Raw genomic sequence first — 19767 nt, 5'->3', positions numbered from 1 at the left:
GGGGGGTCTGGGGGAGCAGGGGGGAAGGGCAGCCATGGAGGGGCTGCAGGAGCCAGTGGGGGATGGAGTCAGGAGGCAGCAATCCAGGGGGAGCAAGCTGGGGTGGGGCATGTGGGCCCTGCAGCAGGGAGTAGCCCCTGCAGGGGGCCATTTGGCCCCTGTTGGGGGGACTGTGGCCCCTATGGAGGAGCTGTAACCCCTGTTGGGGTGGCTGTGGCCCCTGTGGGGGGCAGCAAAATATATAGGTATTTAGAATTCACTTTATTATGATGACAGAGACACTGGTGGGTTCCAAATTGTTTTAACACTGTAGATATATCAATGAAGCATTGCCCAACTGATTGCTGTCTCTCACTCACTCTCTCTCTCTAGTAGTCTTTTGTTTTAATTGTGGAGGAACATGGATTTTGCAGTACTTTACAGAGTGACTTTGGGATTTTTTTTATCAGGGATTTTTCATTTTCAAATAGGGAACACCAGAATTCCTGAGAGTGAGTAGCCCTGAGCTACTTGCCAGGGCAGCTTTTTGTACTGATGCGGACAGCACAGGTGCTGGCTCTAGTTCCCCCTGGCTGCAGATCCAGGAGGAGCCAGGGAGGGCTATTTTGCCCCAAGTGGCACAATTTGCCCCACACCAAAGTGTGTGTCCGGGCACGTGCCCTGAGGCAAAAAGCCCCGACTCACATTTACACTGCTTCTATTTGAGCAGCTGCACGCGCATGTGCCTGCAAGTTGGACATGCCCTATGATTTCTGTTTTCAGTTCTACCTTCCTCTGTATGCATAATGCCTTCACTGCCCTCTCTGACACACAGCCTTACTTAACCCTTTCAACTTTGCTCAAAATTCTCTTCTCTGCTCTGATTGACATGTGCCTCAACACCCTACTGATTCGTGTCCACATTAAGCCTCTTTTTAATGTCCTTTTATCAGCTCTTCCTGCTCACTTATCCCAGAGGTGAGATGTTTAAATAATAACTGGAATAAATTGCCAGAATCTTTCCTTCCGCTTTCCTTTCCCTTGTTCTATCTGCTTCTCCTTCACTACTTCTAAATACTGATTTACCTAAAATCGTTTCTCTTTAAGTATCAAACACTTATTCTGGTCAAGTAGTTTTTGCTTAATATTAGCTATGATTTTTTTTAAAAGCCCACTCAGAACTGCATTATAGATGAATTTCCCTTTTCTTTTCCCACCAATTCAATGGCATTATATCCTGGACTGCAAAGGAAATTAGGGGGCATCATATTTAAAATCTACATTTCTCAAGCAGTAATACAGTCCTATAGTATTAATCCCAAAACATGTGGCACAAAATAGTCCTGTTGCTGTGCATTTAGATCTCTGCATTTGTTTCAACAATAGGTATTTTACAGCTACCATTGCTTAGTCTGCATTTTAGTATCAACTGAATTAAGTACAGGATTCCTTGCTGGTGAGAAATAAATGCATGGCCACAGCATTGCTTAGTGTAGAACATCTTGGCAAAGAATATAAAAGAAAAGATATGTGCATTTCAAAGAGAAGCTTGTGAAAGGTTATTAAAATCTTTTTTTCCCTAAGTCTTAAAGAAAAGCCTTTGAAGTACGTGCATGAATTGTTGAGAGAACAAGAATTCTTCCCAAACATGCAAGATAGGAGTCTGTATAAAAAACAAGGAACAAAATTTTGGCTGGCTCACAAAAGTATATACATTGTCCCTCTTTGACAAAATAGACATTGGACAAGGGAAAACGAAAAGAAGGAGGCTCTAATATTCTTTTTCAACTTCTGGAAAAAATATTTTCATTTTTTTTCCATGATAGATTTTTGAATGGCTTGCATTAATCCCTTAGTGGTGGGAAACTCAGGTGCATGAATGACACACATTTTGTATGGCCATTGTAAGGGACTGTCAGAGTGTTAAAAAGATTTTCTTAAGTGTTCATCTTTGCTACAACATTTCTAAATATTCTGTTAGGAAACATGAGAAAGCTGGGTGATGAGTTCTCAGGAGTGTTTCATAGCAATCTGTGTTACAAATGTATTTTTTCTAACAGGGAATGCTTTCAACTGTATAGACTGGACAGCACTCTGAGAACACCAAACTGAAGTTTCAATAGTAAAATGACAGTAGAAAAACTTTTTGCATTCATTCCTATCCTTGGATCTACCAATAATGCTGCAATTCCTGACTTTTACACAAATTACAGCCTTTCCATTGAAGAGATTTTAGTTTTGATGGACACAAAGCACATTAAAAACTGTTCAGGCTTAAAGTTTAAAGAGTGTATACATACCTACAATGAACCACAATTGGTCCACCATGTGAAGGATTCAGTGTTTTGACTTTTTTTAGAAACTTCAGCATCCCTATGGGTGTGAAAGGCACTCCGAAATCAGGCCAGCTGGTAAAGTGAAGCTGTGTTACAAGCCTTGGAGCTTTACAGCCATCATGAAGCTGCTAGGAGCACAAAGACAATGAGTGTGACATTTTATTGTCTTATATAAAGATTCATAAACAAACTTATTTAATGCTTGTAGATTCTAGGATCTCAGGTCATAGAGTAAAGACAGTGTTATGCTATGTTATATAAGCCAATAATTATATAATTGCAATAGGTACTGTACATGAAGAATCAGATTTAAAACAGCAGGTCAAAACCTAAAGTCCTTTTTCACTTCATACAAAACTCTTATGAGAGCCTGTAGGAATTCAGGATTTGGACCACTAAGAAAAGTAAGTTGCCTAATTCCTAATGAACTGCATCACCAAAAATATATACAAACATGTTCAGGACATGGACATGTTCAGATGAGGAATACTAGACTGCACGAAGCACTGGGCAACTCCAATATGTCGTAGCTTATCATCCCATCTTGTAAGTTTTCTTTTTATTTTTAATTTATGGTTTTAGTGCTAATTATTAAGGTGCAGGCTGATATAGCCTCAAGTACCCTGTTGAAAAAAAGAAAAATAGGCACAGTCAACTCTAACTCTACCCCAGTCCTCCCTAGCACCCTTGGCTCAGGGCAGGGCTGTTTCAGGTCTGTGCCCATTTGGTGCCCTAGGATTGCCCCTTGTAGACTTTCTCTCTGCATCTCTGTCCAGGTGTTATGGGACTGGGCTCTATGAAATCACCCCTCTGGACACTCTTGGTATCCCCCCAGAAGCTATGGGACCTCCACCACCCCTACGGTTCCTCCCAAACCATCAGTCTTACAATTTACAGCCTAATACAACATAAACATTGAATCCTCATACAAGCAAAGTATTAATATACACAGAACATAAGCCCATTGGCAAGCATTCATTAAATTCCAGTGCCTCTACCTGGAATTCTTCCCTCTGCCCACCTGCAGGGGTTCTCATCAGGGTCTGTGGCTTTCTCCAGGGTCGTGTTCAACTGCTGCTCTGATGGCCCGAAGACCCTCCCAACATCCTCAGTAGTCCCTGGCTACCCATTCCTGGTAACCAGCCCACGTGGGCCAGGTTTTCCCCCATCTGGGGATCCCTCCTTCTACGTATTCCCAGGACAACCTCCCACCTGTACCCAGTGCAACAGACACATTTTTCCTAGCACTCTCTAGGTTACTCCTCCATCTGGCCTCCCCACTTCCATGGAGGATCCCTGAGGGCTTTCTTTTGGGCCCATATTCCACCCTGTAGTTCTACCAAATCCAGGGAGGCCACGTCACCATCAGTCAATCTTTCTACGGAGCAGCCTCTCAATCCATCTTTACCCAGACGGGCCTGCCCCACACTGTTTGCCCACCAAACCTAGCCACGACGTGAGTGGCATACCTGGGGTGTTCAGTCACTGTCTCTGCTCTTCCCACTGTTGTACTACTAGATGACTATGTATTGCATTAGCCCCGCCACCTGGAATATCTATCTGAGCTTCCTCCAACCTACTCCAAAGCAGAGGTTCTTTACAAACACTTACAGGCTCAAGGCTGTCCATCTCCTTTCCTATAGTAGGTGTTCTTGCCATCTTTTCATCTAGCCCCTTCTTGAACAGCTCTGGGGACTCAGCATCCTCACTGCTGGGTCACTGTTGCCAGATAAGATGCAGTCTGTAGGAGCCGGTGTTGGCTGCACTGGTTCTGATCCTAACCTGCTGGACCTTTCCCTCACCTGAAGATATTTCAATGCTCAGGCAAGCCCAGCAAGATCTCCTCCCTGGCTTTGGGCTGCTCCTTCCCTTCCTGGGATCTGTCCCTGGGTCCCAGTCCTTAACCCATGTTGCTTCTGGCCTTACTCTCTCAGGCAAGCTCAGAATCTCCTTTGGCTGCTGGAGAGCTGGGGCCTGTCTCTATTCAGCCCCTTCCAATTCCATCTTAAGCTGCTAGGCCTGACTTTGTGGCTGCCATCTCTCTTTGGTCCCCTCCTTTGCTCTTGGCTGGCCACCAGATCTGCCAGCCCGTAATGATAGTGGCATCCATCTGAGTGGCAAAGGCTCTTGGGCAAGAGCTTGGGTGCTAGCAAGCTCCTTTTGATTGTACCCATGACAAGAGCTGCTCAGTCTCTATATTTCACTTGCCAGACCCCAATCTCCTGCTGCAGTTCCGGCTGACGCGTCCTCTCTGCATTCTACTGGCTCTCCAGGCCGACTATAGCGGTCTTCTCCTTCTGCACTGCCATTGCAGAGGTGTGGCTGGTGTCTCTAGCTCTCTCCAAGGTGCAAACCTTTGCCAGCCAGCCTGTTACAACCACTAACTGCCTAAATAGTCAAACTGGCAATCAGCAGTGAAAAGCAGAAAAATCACACAACAGTTCTCAGGAAGAAACTAGTAAAAGTGCTTGGCCTATTAAGCATTTGAGAGTAAAACTGATGACTGTAGACTTGGGCCATGTGTAGACAAAACAAGAGGCATGTGTGCACGGCACTTTAAAGTGGGCTAAATGCTTTTGTATTGCTTTAAGGGTGTCGGTGTTTGCAGGCCTCAGTGACATATTGCGCATTAATTCCAGCCGCTGTAGGAAATTCGGCAGTGTAATGCACCTTAAATGACTTGAGGCACAGCAACCTAAAACTCCTTCAAGGGGCTGTGAACTGAAGCACTGGGCTCCGTACAGCTCCACAGCTTTGCAGGAGCCCTGCAGGCAGCCTGACAGCAGCCCAGGAAAGCAGCTCTGCCTAAGAAAAGTGGTAAGCCTTTTTCCCACCCTGGAGCCTGCCTGCCTGCCTGAGCTGAGCGGGAGCCCGGTGATTCCCTCTGCAGCTGCGGTGCCCCCAGGACCACCTGAGCTGGGCACCTGCAGGCCAGTGAAACCTGGGGTGGGCACGCAGCTGCTGTGAGATAAGCACCAACCTCCCTGTAGCCCAGGGACTGCTCCACTTGCCGGCAGCTTGCCTTCCCCTCCCCACTGGAGAGGCAGGTAATTCAGCAAGGTGTGCGCATGACGCACAAATTAATCAGCCCTAAACTGAACCGGTGTTTTTTTAAAATCCACCACCTTCAATTTAGGACCCCCATTTTGTCTACACATGCTCTTGGTGGAAAGAAGCTGCCCTTTGCTCTGTTCTGTTTGGGTCATTGACTAAAGGGATATGCCTTTTTCTACAGATTAATTTCAAGATTTATTTTTTTTTTTGAAACCTAATTTCAGGGGATTCCTGAAATGTAACCTCAATGCACTCCTGCCTTGCCACAAAGGCGATGGCTAATGATCAGTTATGTTTAGTCTTAATACAGCTTGATCACTTAAAATTACATAATTTGGTGTTTTATAAATATATAAATAGTCTACTCTACTTGGTTAATTTTGTATTTACCAAGAAACAAAAAATCCCAGGGAGACGGAGAATATCATAGGTAGAGGGAGACATGAAAAAGATCAGAGGTAACATGGCAATTCAAGAAGGCACAATGTTGCTGTAATCCTAAGGCCCAGTTAAAACATGACAGGTACACAGATTTATCTAGATCAGTTCTTGGTACAATCTGGGCATGTGCTAATGCTATAAAGGTATACTGTGCAGTAAGCCTTCCCTGGGATGTTGTCCACACATGTTCCCTGTTGGGAGAAAATCAGCAGTACACAGCTGCTCCTACCCTGCTCTGCAACAGCCAGGCTCCAGGCTCTCTTGGGCTCCAGGTTCAGCCCAGGGGGCCTGGCAGGGAATACAGGGGCCATTCCCAATGTGCATGGGACCAGGAGAGCTCTGCCAGCTGCAGCAGCAGCTGTCTCCTGGCCCTGTGAACATCAAGAGGGGTCCCGATGTGCTGAGAGACAGCTGAGAGACAGCTCCTGTTACAGAGCTCTCCCAGTGCCATGCATATGGGGACAGGTCCTGTGCCCAGCGGGGCTTCCCCACACAAAAATGGGACAGCTCCTGGCCAGCACTGGCTGCTTGGGGATTTCCCTGGCCAGCCCCTGGCTGTGAAGGGAAGCAGAGAGCTTCTCAGTCCCAGCACTGCTTGGTTCCCAGCTCCTGTGGGGCTCTGTGAGCTGAGAAGCACTGGACCAGGGTCGGGTGGGAGGCCAGAGAGCTACTCCATGCTGGCATTTCTTGACTCTTGGCTCCTGAGAGAATACTGAGAAAATAGAGCAGTGCCAGGACCGGGGCAGTTTCCTGTCCCCAGTGGCCTCCTGATATTGGGGCTGACCGGGAACAAATTTGCACCCAGTCAGCATTTACACATGCACTATTGTGCAGTATCTATTGCACAGTTACTTAACTACCTGTATTTACAGGTAGTAGCTAATGGCACAGTAGACTAATTTACTGCATAGTAAATAATGTGCACACATAGATGGTGACACTTTACTGCTCAGTAGAATAGTCTACAGTAGACATGTCCTCCTTCATATAAAACCTCTAAAAATTTTTTAAATTGTGTCTGTATCACAACTAGTTGGCTACTCACATGAATACAATGGACTAATACCTTTTAAAGCTCATTAAATATTGTACAGTCATCTAATGTATACATATACATATATAGTCATCTACACCCAAATACTACACATGCACACAAGTCTATTTCAATCCAGCACCTTGCTTATATATATGCTTAATTATATTTTAGTTAAAACTGCATTTCCATGCAAATTTCTTTTGAACAAAAACTTGAATTTCTGTTATAATCTGCTTTAAAAACCAAGGTAAGGAGTTACTTACTGACTGAATACAAAACTTGCGAATGGTGTAGTCCACAAGAACTATGCAATCTTCTACTGAAACTCTGATATTTCCATAAGTCCAGCATCCTTGATCAGGCCAGTATTGATAACATTTATCCTATTGAAAGATGTGGCATTTACATTCAGTACTTTTACAGTAAGTGTATCAAATCCTATTACTACTAGCATACAGAGCTGTACAATGTACATTTAGGATATGTTTGATTTTTTTAACCTAAAATTTGAAATGATTTTACAACCTTTTGCAATCTCAGAATGGTTAGGGTGTGAGCTAGTTATCTGCATTTCCATATTATTATATAAAGTTATTACATGGTTATGATGAAGAGTGCTCAGAAGTTTCTTTAGCAGCCAGACAGCGAATCCCAACACTGCTTGTGTTCTTACTTTGCTGCTGTCAGGTAGCTCCCAACAGTCATAAGCACCAAGGGATCCCAACAGCAGGAAAAAAAAAATTGTGAACCAAAGGAACAGGGAGTCTAGTGACATCACGAGGAAAAACTTTTCATGAGCAAATATGGAGTTCCTACAATCTTAAGTATCTTTTTAATTTTAAAATGAAAATGACAGTCTTGAGTAGGAAGTATATTGTTCTCAGGAGCTCAGCATGTTATCTCACTGCATCTCCAATTAGCATTAACCCAAAAAACAAGGTAGAATAATGAACTGAGAATGAACTAAGAATGAACAAGGTAGAATAATGAACCTCTTTATCAAGGTTTTTATTTAATTCACCTATTCACCCTGGTTAGTTAGAACTTAAACATATGCTCATCTTGACCAGTGATTCAACAGGATTCTTGTAAATTTTACTGTTCAGCCTTTACACATGGAAGGATAAATAAAACATAGGATTAAGAGAAGAACGGGGCTACAATACAAACAGAGGAGGAATGCTAGGACAAGAAGGCACAGAGTTAAGGCATGCAATAGAGAAGCCAGAGGTAGTTAGCATATTAGTCTGAAGTCAGGGGCTAGGAACAAACATTACACATACACCAGTTTAAGTGATCACAAAATGGTTTAAACCTGTAACAGAACAGATATTCAGTGCATATAAACCACTTTCAAAATGGATGAAACTGGTTTGAGGTAAACCTGGTTGAATGTAGTATCAGACCTAACTGATAGAGCTCAAACTGGTTTATGCAATGTCTGTCCCAGACCCCTTCCTGGTTTAAGTTAAACCAGAGTCCTCCAGCATCCCAGCATGCTCTCTGGGCTGGGCTGTGCTCTCTGCTCCCAAGCAGGGCTGGCCTCATCCCTCTGCTCTGTAGCCTGAGCACAGACAGGACATAGTGAGACACTGGCCAGCATGGCCCCACAAAAGCAAAGTGGACAGAGAGGGGGTTTAGTTCTTCCCTCCTTCCCCTCCTCCCTCACTGCAGCTGTGGTCTGCCTCTCTGCTGGGGGGAAAAGGGGAGGGGGCAGTGGTGGTGGCCCTTGGGGCTGGCAGACCCTGGCTGCAAAGCAGAAGGGACAGAGGGAGGAATTAAACCTTCTCTCTGCCCCCTTTGCCTTAATGGGCCCATGCCAGGGAGGGGCACTCTGTTTTGTGCAGTGAGGGACTCTTCTGCCATTTCCCCCTCTTCCTCCCCCCAGGGTGGGGGGGCAGGCTCTGTACAGTGCTGGAGGGGGATGCCTCCTCCCCCCCCTTGCCACCACAGGGTGGGTAGGGGGACTCTATGCAAGGTTGCTTGGCCCTGGACTCTTCCCTCTGCTTTTCTCCTGCTGCCATGGAGTGGGGAGGGAGCCTTTATGTGAGGCTGTCTGGCCCTAGAGGGGAACTTTCCCCCACAACCCCTCCCCACTCTGAAGCAGCGGGGAGTGGGGGGGGGGAGGAGGGGGAAGAGTATCCCCCAGCACAGAACAGAGCCCCACTCCCCACCTGCTTTGCCACCTCACCCTGTGGTGGGAAGGAGCAGGGGGCAGAGTCCTCCTCCAGGGCTCAGCAGCCTTGCAGAGCCCCCCTCCACACCCCACAGCAGCAGGTAAGGAGGAGAAGGAAAGGGAAGAACCCCTCCCAGCACCAAACAGAGCCCTCCTCCCCACTCTGCCACAGTAGGAGAGAGGGAGGAGGTGGAAGAGTTCCCTTTGGGGCCAGGCAGCACTATGCACCAGGATTGCTCCCAGCTGTCAGGGAGCTGCTCAGGCAGGCAGAAGTCTCCCCCCCCACCCTCCTCCTCCTCCCCCACCACAGTGGTCTGGCCCTGCTCCCTCTTCCCCTACCCTTGGGGTTGGGGTTTAAACCCCTCCTCAGTCTTAATCAGGCCTGCTGGGGCCTGGCCACGCCCCCACTGTCCCCACCCCCACCCCTGTGAGCTCAGCTTCCCTGTGGAAGGGAAGGGAAGGCTGCTCTAGCACCCTGGGCTTCTGGCCTGAGCCACTGCAGGCATGTGCCTGCATTTCAGGAATGAAGAGGGAACATCTATCCATTTGTAAACTGGTTCAGTCTTTGCAGGTTAGAAGATTGAATCAATTCAGGCTCAGATTTTTGAATGTCTGTGCCTAGTCAGGCTGCAGCCTCAGAAAATTTAAGCCTCTCTTTCTTAAGATGCCACCCTTCTGCCAATATAATAGCAGTATTTTTCTAGAAATTCAGCATATCATAAACACATGTGATCATTATATTATGAGTGATTTTATACACACCTTGTATTTTTTATGTTATAATCATTACAGTTGAAGGTTGCTAACTAAAAAACCACTGCTACTTTAGTGCAAACCATAACAGACTGTGACTTCCTGTCTTTGCATTCCTGTTTCCATTCTGTACAGTTTCTCCACTCCATATATAACACACACACACACACACACACACACACACACATAACAGTGACACATACCTAGAGGGGGAATAGCAACAGATCAGATGGTGTATGCACATATTTTAATTTAACACAACTAGTATTGCCAGCTCTTGTTTTTACAGTACATTTCAGTTTCTGGTGTTTTTTTAAAACCCCCACTGCTGCATGTCCTGTTACACCATTATGTCATAATCTCAGCATTTATTTTTAAAAAACAAGTTTACAACTTTCATGGCTGCAGAAGAAACATAACTGTAATGAAGCCAAAAGTGTAAAAACCAAAGGCAAGTAAAATGAGTTCAAAATTACTTTTTAAACTAAATCTTATTATTTTTAAGCCAAATTCATTATTGGGAGACAGAATAGCTCAGATTTCTTAAATGCCCATAGGTTGCCAATCCTGTTTCTAACACAAGAAAACAGGAATTTTACATTCATTTCAACTCCTATTCAGGTCAAAAGGACCAGTCTCACATTTTCTTCAGTGTAAACAAATAGGTGTTCAGAACAATTTGCAATTTGGTCAAAGTACCAAAAAATGAGGCTGTGTAGGACATGGTAAAAATTAATGATCAAAAAGCTAGTCCCCAGAGACCATTTATATATGTTCTTGTACAATCTTAAGTTGCAACTATACTTGTATGGCACCTAAAGGAGGCCATTTTGTGCTGGAAGCTTGTCTAGCATCTTTCTCCACCATGGAAGAATACAGAAGGGTTACAGGAGCATGATCACATCTCCCTTTCAGACTACACTGCAGGAGCAGCAGCCAAGGACTTTGAGTCCTCCAAGCAGGTAAGAATCCCCCTCTCCCTTCCCCTCCATGCTCAGAAGCACATCCTGTCCTCTTCCCTTCCTCTCCTTTCCCTTGCCTCCTGCTGCTGCCACTGTTCCCGCTGACCAGGGGGCAGGGGGAGGTTCCTCCTGCCCACTTCAGCCAAGTTGGGCAGGGCTTGGGCTCAGCCTGAGACAGTGGTAGTAGTGGCTGGGTTCCCCTAGATGCCTGGTCCCCCTAGGTGTTCCCTGTAAGCCCAGGAGCAGGCATGGGGTGGGGGAACCTGCCCACTGCTTCCTCTGTCCCAGGGTGAGCCTGACCTCTGTGCAGCCCAGATGAAGCTGGCCAGAAGTGGCTCTGGAGCTTCCCTCACCTTCAGGACAATGAAGACAGCAGCAGCAGCTAGCAGGGAAGGGGTAGAGAGAGGGGATGTGCCTCTGAAGTGGGAGAGAAAGAGGGTACCTGACTTTAAAAAGTCCCCAGCTGTTGCTCCTGTGGTGTGGTCTGCCAGCCCTGGGAGAAGAGGAAGGGAAGGCTGGGAATTGGGAGCATTAGCCAACCCTACAGTGGTGGTCACTGCTCTCACACCTGCCTGAGTAAAACCCTGAATCTGCTTCTGCTCTCAGCTATACAGTTGGTCCAATAGGAAATATCACCAAAACCCCCTTGCTTTTTATATATTTCCTGGACCATCAGAGCTATAATACTCCAACCCTACTTGTTTAAAATAGCTCTGAGAAGAGTAAGAAAGGAAGTGGTTACAGTCACTGTTAGCCAAACCCTTAAGCAGCACGTTGCAGTAGCATAAATTTGGGACTTATTTCAAAATAGACTGATCAAAGTTGAAATAATATATATAGAATATTATTCACCTCTTTTCTCTCTTTCAAGTTTGTTAACATAACGATAGTTGCCGACTTCTGTTCCCATATCATCCTCCAGAAGTCATTAACTGTTTCTTGTTTAGGGCCTGCACATAAAAGACAGTGTTATATTGAACAGATACAAAGATGACAACACTATCACAATATACAAAAACATTTTTCCTTGCAAACTGAGTCACCAGTTCATATCTCATGGAACTATGCTGGCTGCAATCGCCTCAGTTTTCATGTTAACCATATGCTCATTCAAAACTCTTACTTTCCAAGCACACTGTCAAAAATTACTGAAAACATTTACTACGTTATCTCATAAGTGTAATAAATATGCACATGCTGAAACAACTGGAATTTCTATACTTATATTGGGCCCTGTAATCAGTCCTTGTATAAGGAATGACAGAGAATGACCAGTCAAGACAGTTCTTAAATGTACTTGGTCAGAAGCAGTTTGAGTCTGTCAAGTTTCTAGATGGACTAAATAGAATATATGCACTCAGCCCATTTCTGGATAGTTGGTCCATAGTTCTTGGTGACATAAAAGTTTGATGATCAGGATCATCTCTTCTTCTAAGATCAACAGATAGTCACTCCCTCCTCCCCATTCTTCCAATAGGAGCACTCTGCTCTCAGTTAGGTCAAGCACTGAGCACAATTTAGTATTTCTAAATTGCAGCTCTCTTTCTATGTCCAGAATTTAGGAAAACTATAACATTTATGATTCAACAGGGGAACACAGATGAGCATGGAGGAACAGGAGAAAGATTCTGCTTGGAGTACAGAGACAGGGAATCTGCAGTGGGGAATGTCCTGAGCTGAGAAATAATAGTGGAACTAGAGCTGCCAGACAGAATTTAAATGAAATTCCGACTAAAGGCTCCAAATACGGTTTTAGATCTGGCCATCATGCATATTTGAAACAGTTCAAGAAATGTAATAAATTAAAATAAATTAAAATGAAAATTATTTACAAAACCAAACAAATAATTTACCTTGAGCTGCTATAAACTTATTCTTTTCTTTGTAACCCTAGGGAAATAGATGCAAAGATTTCCTTTAAGATAAGTGTCTATCTGATGTTTAGTTTACATTTACAATGCACAATCTGACAAAAAGTAAAAAGCTGTTAACTCACATCTATATATGAAGCATTGATATAGTCTGATGCTGCAACACTATCCATTTGGGTCAATATCACTCTGGAATGATCATCTGGAAAGAGACAGTGTTATTAACGTTTGTAGTTCTGATAGATTTCTAGTCAGTCAATCTGGAATTTACTACCTCCCGCAAAAAAAACCCAAACCCTGTAACATGCATGTCAATCATATACTTGTAGTTCCATTCACAATATTATCTTTGATATTAAATGTAGTAAAAGATCAATTAATCCAAAGGTGTTCACAATAACTATTCCATATCTGCTCATGGAAGATTTTGGTTTCTTATTGTCTTGCTCAGTCTGACCCAAGATTGTGACTGTGAGAACATGCTGAAAGACTTATGTGTTTCACAGGCACTTAGGAACTATGAACAGCCACTTAGATCTCTAGGTAAATGGACTGGGAATCATTCAAGTTCTCTTTGAATTGTGTAGTAATTATACAGGGCCAGTTGTGAAGCAATTGCACAGTGCTCACCATTTTGGGATGCATGATATATAAGCTTCTGCTATAAAAATTCCCTTCACTTTTAATCCATATAGGGATTGCATGCCATCCAAACTTTTGCAATGGAATAGATAGTTTAGATACCTTGAAACTTGCTCATATACTCAAAGCTTCTTGTTTTTTCAATAGAGCAAAACTGACTTGAGTTTCAAGAGAATCAGCTGACACTTCTCTGAGTTCTAAAGGTGCATGTCAAGCTCTCTCAAATCCATTACAGCAAGGTTATCAGTCATCAGGTGTTATTGTTCACCAAATTCATCATTAATCAAATTCACGGACCAGATAAGGGACGTGGGGCAGGTCTGAGGGCCAGACTGGGCTGACAGGTCTGTCCAGTGCCTTGGATCCAGTCTGCAGGGTCAGTCTGGTATGGATGCCACATGCAACAGGAGCCCTGGACAACCCCATTCAGGATGTACCCCCAAACTGCTCTACATGTAGTATGCACCAGCTCCAGCCTCACACGCAGAATGCATTGGATTGGCTACACACAGTGCACGTGCCAACTCCAGACCTGTGTGCTGCTTGAAGCATATTCTGGACTACTGGCCATGCACACTATATCCAGTGTAGATGCCAGTTCCAGTACCACATGCATCATGTATCAGACCAGTTTTGTGCTTTGTGTGCAGCACACTGGTGGTTGGGAGTGACATATGCTGTATGTAGCATTCAGGGCCAGTCTGGGGTATGTCCCATGCAGTGTACAGATCTAGTCCAAGGCCCACAGGTCACGCCATGGGCCAGATGTTAGGGTTCTGTGGGCTGGATCCTATCTTTAACACCCCTGCATTAAAGAAAAGTGTTTTGGAGGACAACCCTTACTGAAGAGATGTTCCAAAAAGAAGCTTACTTTTGCTGAGGTATGAATTGTACCTTATAAATAACATTTTTTGGTACATTAATCTAAATCATCAAAGCACATTCAGTAAATGCAAGCAACATTACTGGCATGCTTGGTGCCAGAGGCATCCATATACTGAACTAATAATTTGAAAATAAATTGTGAAGTCTTACAAGGAAGGATGTTGGGGTATCTATTTTTCTCTCTATTTTCTTCTTTGTTCGCCATTTCAAATGTTCCTTGCACATAGCTTGCTGTTAATGACTATGAAGAAAACATATAAAGGTCAATGCAATGCAACAACATTCTATACTAACTGTTAGCTGTATAATATTCAATGACCAGGAAATAGAACTAATTTCTTGGCATTTTCCAGTTCTTTAAAAAAAGGAATTTCTTCTCATTAAAACAGCTTATAACCTTTTGATTACATTTTACTACAATTTCAATATTTAAATACTAGCTTAAAGAAAATGTGACTTTTGCTATTTAAGAGTTCAAATCTACTTTAAAAAAAGGTTGCCATTGCAAAACACCAAATGGCAAAGTGACTCATTATGCTGTGACCAAGTCATGAGGATATAGATGCAAAAGCTATATGGCTCTGACTTTGTATTGTGCTTTTAAGATTTATTTGGTTTTAGTATGAAAACACACTTGGTTAATAACAAAAGAAGGTCAAGAATATTAAGAAAATCCCTGGCCAAAGTCCATAGTCTGGCATGGGTCTCTTCAGATCAAAGTTAGGGGTAGAGTAAGGGGATGCCAGCTAACTCTATGCTGTGATCTCAAAGCTGGCCATGGGGACTATGTGTTAAAATGACTGAAAAGGTACCCAGGATTAATCAACATCCCACCTAAACCTGGCAGTGTGAATAGATTCTTAATCATGCACTAAGCACCTTTCAAAAATAGTGCTTTACTGCAATATAATCAGAATTAAAATGTGAAAGAGAAAAATATTACTATGGCAAGAAAAATATAAATATAAAAATATAAAACCAAAGAGAAATGAGAACTTCATGACTATGGAGAATGAGATGAAGGATCTGTGAAGGACTCTTAAAGCTCATCCCTAGCCTAGGAGGAACTCCTATGTAGAAAGAAAGGGGCATCCGTTATAGAGGCTTTATTGAAAGTCTTTTATTTATTTGGGAGACATTTTGTTGCCAGTTTGGGCTGTCAGGTGGAACAAGGCCTGTTTACATTGAAAAAGCAGCGTAAAACAGACAAAGTGTAAACTGTAACAAGGTCCAAGACATTTAACTATGCTTAAATAGATATAACATCCCACACAGATGCAATAATTTTAACTTCTACAACCGCAGTTGGTGTTGTGCCTTCTTCCACCATTCTTTTAAATGGTGTTCCTCATCCATGCCAGGAATTAATCAAGCTAAATACAGACAGTCTTATGAGTCACTGAAAGGAACAGAAAGAAAAAAGGCTCTAAATCAATCATGCTCTTAAGGCAGAGATCTTAGCTTGACTTGTGCAACTTATTATGTGGAAATCCCCCTAAAAAACAAAGATTAAGAAAAGTTGCCAGGGCTGAATAGGGTTAGCAAGTGAAAGAAAAGTTGCCTTTTTGTATTAATGTTTTATTCTTATTGCAACACTGTTAATGGTAACTTGCCCTTGCAAATCTGCTTTATTGCACCATTCACAAATTTTTAACCTTTTAGCAAAAAGAATAGAAAAAGAAGTAAGAAATATTAGCAGAGCAGTTATAACAGTTTTATAGTTTTGCAAGCTATTTCTTTTTTTTTCCCTGTATCATAAGGTCTTTACATTTTCTGTTTTCTTAATTATAAAAACATTTAAGGGGATCTCAAACCATGTAAAAATAAAAGGTATTTGTACTCAAACACCAGAATTCTGATGTCATCATTCTGCAGAAAACATTGGTTATCTTCTCCCTCTTTAAAAACTGCTTTTTACATTTGAAAAGTTGATCAAAATACTCTTTCAGTCACTTTCACATCCCCCCACAAAGCATATAAATTCAGTGATATGCCTTGCCTCTTTAATGATAGCTCCTAATGAGGAGGATGAAGGTGTTAATGAAGGGAGAGGAAATCCCTCATGTTCTTCCTTTGGGTAACTCCCAAAGAATTTTGTTGGGGGTAAGGTTTGATCCCTGAAAATAAGGTTTCACCCACAAACTGGGTAGATCCTCAGGAATCAGTAGGATGCCAAGACTATCTCCACTGGTATGCCCTCACTGCCAAGTTCTCAGGGTACCTACACTTGAATTATTCTTCTTGTGAAATAACACTCAGGTTGTTCTATCTACACTGGGGCTACAGATGGTGTGCATGACTTTCTTTGACTTTAGAGAACAGGTAGATACATCCCATGTTTCTAAATGCTAAGCTGCTCTATGAATTATTTCCTAGAAAATTATGGAAGTAATTGCTTGGTCATGCAATACTCTGTGACGGTATCAGAGAGCTAGTGGCTTTTGATCAGTGTGTGTCCATGCTACTGCATCATTGTGATAATAATGGATGAGTCAAACTCAGTCAAGTTTTAACTTATGTCCTCTTTAGATCAGCCAACTCATGAAAAAAGCACTACAGTACTCAAGATTAAAGTGTCCAAATGGAGACAGGACTGAATTAGGTGCACCACTCCAGTTAGAACTAAATCAAGCATTGTAGTGAAGACAAGACTCATAAGAAGGCAGCTGACAGATCTGTGCCTGCTCCCTGCTTCTGAGAACCCCTACCTCCTCTAGTAACACATTACTGGTGCCATCAGACTAGGGTTGCTTGTGCCACATTTGCCGAATAAAACTGCTTAAGTGCGGGAGAGGTTTGAACTGTAGAGGAGCATACAAGCAATATTATCTTTTCTACCTATCTCCACAAAGGAACAATGGGCACCTCTCCCATCCAAAATATGCTCTCCAGTAGTGTAACTAGCAGTGGGAAAGAGGGGGACCTGTCCTGGGCACTAACTTCAGAGGGGCACCAGAATCGTCCCCACCCTGCGTAGAGTCTATACCCTGGCAGCACTATGGCATTGCTCTTGCAGCAGCAGCTGGGTGCCTGGACACTTCACCACTGCTATAAAAGGAACAGCTGGAGTGGGCAGACCATGCTGCAGAGCAACAGGTTTTTGAACTGCCATAGTTAAGACTCCTGCTCTCTTTGCCTCTGCCTGCACCAAGCTCTTGGAATCCATACTGTTCTGGCACTTCAACAAAGGGCACCAACTCTCCAGTGTCCTCTGTCCTAGTCCTCACACCCTATCACAGTGCACATCATGAGGATGTACTAGAATCCTAGGAAAGGGATCTACAGGATGACAAATGGGTCATGTACTCCCATCATGTACTCCCACTCACTTATTCTGCAGAAGGCCTGAGATCCACGTGGAGATATGATGGGCATGATCTGGCCTAAAATCTTTCTATTTTTCCTCTCTCTGAGCTGAACTGACACTCTATCCCAGTGAAAATAAAACTTGAAATAATAAAAAAAAAAAATACTAAAGTGAACGCTTCTACAGCACAATGTTCAGATATTCCAAACAACTGCTTTTATGAGGCCTTCGCTTATTGGACAAGAGCAATACTCAGTGAGCTCAGGAAAAGAATGTGGAAGAGAAAAAACTTGGACCAAACTCATCTGCTCAGTCACTTCTATTCTATCACTTCCTTCCTAATCATCCATATTTTTGTCTTTTGGAATAGTACCACATTTACTCATATTTAAGAAAACCCTGAATAAAAGAGGACCCTCAATAATTACATTCTATATATGGAAAAATTATAAATGTTATACTTTTTCATGTATCAAATATAGTTATTGGAGGGTCACCTTTAATTCAACCCCCCCCCCACAGATGCAGGGGGGCAGTGGGGGAGGAGGGCAAGTAGGGAGGTCAAGCAGCTTGCTCTCTGGTTATGCCTGCCTCCTGCCTGCACTGCTCTCCCCAGCACTGGTCCCTCCACAGCCTCTCTACTCCCCCTCTCCCTCCTTTTCCTAGCCTCTCTGCTCCCCTTCCCTGAAGTCTCTGCTCCTCACTTCTCTCCCCTCTTACCCTTGCTCTACACTGGCAGGCTCTGTCCATGCTGCTGCCTGAGGCACTGAACACAGCCCCAGCCCATCCCCTATAGCAGCCATGTTAGCCGTGCACCACTGCTGCATGGCTGCGCTGGGGTCATGCTCAGTGCTGCTGGGGTCATGCTCAGGCTGCAGCATGGACAGAGCCCGCCTGTGCAGAGCAAGGGTACAGCGTGGAAGGAGGACAGGGACAGGCAGAGGAGCAGACGCTGCATGGGGGGCAAATGGGTAGAAAAAGGTTGAAGAGGAGAGCTGGTGGGGTGTAGGGGCTGGGAAGGCAGCAGCTGTAGCTAAGGCCCAATCCCAGGTAGGGGCTGGAGCTGGAGCTACATCAGCTAGCCCCCCCTTCAAATCTCAATGGCCCTTGCACTTTGTTCTAAGACAAGGAGCTTCCCCACATGTTAAACAGGGGGTGGTTGGAGGCCTTATCTTAGAATTGAGTAAATATGGTAATTATATGAAGAATCCCACAGGCTCCAGTGGGATTCCTCACATGCTGTAAGTGAAGTGTACGTATAAATGTTTGCAAGATCAGGAGCTTACTGGAAAGAATGCCCTTGTCATCACTTGCATCGACAAAGCATGAAGCACACTTTATGCTGTATAAATACACAATAAATACAATCAAGGCTGGTGACAGAAATGCAAAAAATAAAACAAATTAACCAGTATATTTGTACTGTTTTTTTCTGTTAGGAAAAAAATCAATGGACAAAAGCTGTTTTTACTGTCTGAACAGAAGAATGACATACCTCCAGGATAGGACTCTCTTACTCCCTTTCAGAGCCCTATTTTAATTTTTAAAACTTGGTTAGATTTATATCAACATTAATAATGACAGTTAAAGAGTGTAAACAGCATGAAAGTACACCAGAAACTTTTGGAGGTTCTCATTTATTGGTGAACATCCTCAAAAGCCTTCCAGCCTTTTATCCTAGGCCCTATTATCTTTAATGCTGATTTACACAGAGTATTTTTGTTTAAATAAGGATCAATAAAAGCTGATGACAAGGTGAAAGACTAATGGGAGCTATATGAAATTAAGTCCTGGTGAGATCACTAGTGCAACAGAGTGGGTGAGTGGTTCACCAGGCAGATGGACTATCTGTTTGTAAGCAACTCACTCCTTACTAGGAGAATTTTTTTTTGCGGGGGGGGGGGGGGGGGGTGGAAGGTGTTTTTGATTCTCCAGTAAGATTCTGGACCTCTTTCATCTATGGTTTCTGTTAAGACAACACTGCAATCTTTTGAAAAATTACACACAGTTCTACTTTCCTTTTCAAGTTCAGTATGTTGTTATATGCTCTCAGGCTATAATTAAGAAGGGAAAACTTTCTAAATGCAAGTCTCTAATTTTCTTGTGCTCTAGTTTCTCAAACTAGCTCCTTTTCCTGCTAGTGTTGAAATGACAGTGTGTGTTTGCATAACGTATCATTTCAACTCTGGTTTTCAACTGTTTTCTTTCACCTACCCCTTGCACCCTCCCATCATCCTCTGACACCACATGCACAACAACATCTGACAAAACAGCCTTCAATGCAAGCAACTATAAGCAACAGTGTTGTCATTACAGTGTTCAAAA

At 43.5% G+C, this 19767-nt stretch overlaps 1 protein-coding gene across 3 annotated transcripts in view; it reads right to left on the bottom strand.

Moving 5' to 3' along the window:
* The window catches only part of PTPRE (protein tyrosine phosphatase, receptor type E), a 235412-nt gene that overhangs the window by 41103 nt on the left and 174542 nt on the right, over window positions 1-19767 (bottom strand). For 2 of the 3 annotated variants that reach the window (XM_019502996.1, XM_019502998.1), the window contains 6 exons: window positions 14286-14376; window positions 12734-12810; window positions 12591-12627; window positions 11590-11687; window positions 7110-7229; window positions 2280-2443 (listed from right to left, as the gene is read on the bottom strand). In XM_019502996.1, coding sequence (XP_019358541.1) covers window positions 2280-2443; window positions 7110-7229; window positions 11590-11687; window positions 12591-12627; window positions 12734-12810; window positions 14286-14376 — 587 coding nt within the window. The remainder of the gene's footprint in view (window positions 1-2279; window positions 2444-7109; window positions 7230-11589; window positions 11688-12590; window positions 12628-12733; window positions 12811-14285; window positions 14377-19767) is intronic. The other variant, XM_019502997.1, reaches the window with a different exon arrangement.

Source organism: Gavialis gangeticus, unplaced genomic scaffold (assembly GCF_001723915.1).
Source record: "Gavialis gangeticus isolate Ggan-Ray unplaced genomic scaffold, GavGan_comp1, whole genome shotgun sequence".
Classification (NCBI taxonomy): Eukaryota; Metazoa; Chordata; order Crocodylia; family Gavialidae; genus Gavialis; species Gavialis gangeticus.
This window is presented reverse-complemented; position numbering and strand designations above follow the sequence as displayed.